At 43.9% G+C, this 1349-nt stretch overlaps 2 protein-coding genes across 2 annotated transcripts; both read right to left on the bottom strand.

Moving 5' to 3' along the window:
- Nucleotides 1-128: 128 nt before the first annotated feature.
- On the bottom strand, nt 129-527 carry PPTG_19457 (hypothetical protein; the record flags this gene model as incomplete). The annotated part of the gene is made up of 1 exon (XM_008917859.1): nt 129-527. One exon carries the CDS (start codon nt 525-527, stop codon nt 129-131), a length of 399 nt encoding a protein of 132 aa, XP_008916107.1.
- Nucleotides 528-1073: 546 nt separating this feature from the next.
- On the bottom strand, nt 1074-1334 carry PPTG_24584 (hypothetical protein; the record flags this gene model as incomplete). The annotated part of the gene is made up of 1 exon (XM_008917864.1): nt 1074-1334. The coding sequence occupies one exon, from the start codon at nt 1332-1334 to the stop codon at nt 1074-1076; it is 261 nt and encodes an 86-aa protein (XP_008916112.1).
- Nucleotides 1335-1349: the final 15 nt, after the last annotated feature.

The following is a 1349-nucleotide window of genomic DNA, read 5'->3' as shown; positions in this document are numbered from 1 at the left end:
AAAACTTACTTTCTATCGTGCCTTAGCCTCTTTCACCACTTTTTTTTAGCCTGGTTCAGACGCTCTTCACGACTGGTGAGCTTGATTTTCACTTGTTGTAGAGAGATGTCATCCAAATTGTCGAAAGTCTAAACCATACTCTCATAAGTATCACCAAGACCAGTCAATAGAGCAGTTAACACTTCTCTATCCGAAACTTCCTCATGCATCAGCGTTAATTCCTGCCGAATAGCCTCAACTCTGTGAATATAATCACGTATCAATTCATTTTCCGGATCAAATTCGACATTCAGAAGCTCTCGACGCTTGAACATTCCTACTGCAAAGGACTTCTTCTCGAAATCATCAACCAGTGCAGCACACTTGGCCTGAGGACGCTTCAAATGCGCTAGTCCGACTCGAGTTCCATCATCCAACGTATTCGTCAGGATATCATTCAACAACAGCACCTTGTTCCTATACTCTTTGCGTTTCTGCTTTATAGCACTCGTGCCGTCCTTCTCACGCTTATTCTCTCTTCGAATCATGATCTTCCAGCACTTCCGAGCACGTAATACCGCCTTAAGGCCTTCCTTGTATGCAAGAAATTCTTGCCGTCGAACTTGAGCGAGCGGATAGTATCAACTCTCTGAACTTCCATGCTCTCCCTTTGGGCTCATAACCTTAAAGACGTACAAGTTTTTTAGGCAGCACTTGTTGGTCGGCGTAGACAACAGTCTTGGACGCCTTGAGATGTATTTGTGTGGTGGTGAGCAGATTTCTTTCTCTCGATCTCTTCTTACTTTAGAACTAGAATTTTCCATACTTTCTGACAAACCCTTGTCTCAGAATTTAGCGTTGAAGTCGATCACTCTCTTCTCGACATCAACTTTATGTCTTCAATGGTCTTTATTTGCATATCATCACAACTTCATATACAGATCAGCACCATTAGTTATCAAATTCTTCACACCACTCACACTGTACTTCTTATCAAATCATATGCAAGTTTTAACTCGCATGAGCGGATCTGGTCTCAGTTCTTCCAGTCGCTAAGCCCTTGCTGCCAAATCCTCATGCCACTTCCGTGACGTTCATAGCCGTTTCGGCCAGCTCTTAGCTCGGGCTCTCTTCTCAAAGCGAACTGGGATTCCTCGACGACCCTTCTGTTTCTCATTGACATTCTCTGTCATGGGCTCGTCGGCTTCGGGATTATTCTTATCCCATACTTTCTTCTCCTCACTATTCAGTGGTTCAGTAAAAGCGTGGTTTGCATCCGCGTTTACTCTTGCGATACTTACTCCCATCGTATCTCTGTGACCTTGAAATGCGTCCTGTGGTAGAGGTTTCATCATTATATCGGCCACATT

This window comes from Phytophthora parasitica, assembly GCF_000247585.1.
Source record: "Phytophthora parasitica INRA-310 unplaced genomic scaffold supercont2.119, whole genome shotgun sequence".
NCBI lineage: Eukaryota > Oomycota > Peronosporomycetes > Peronosporales > Peronosporaceae > Phytophthora > Phytophthora nicotianae.
Note: the sequence above shows the minus strand (reverse complement) of the source record. Positions and strands in the feature narration are given on the sequence as shown.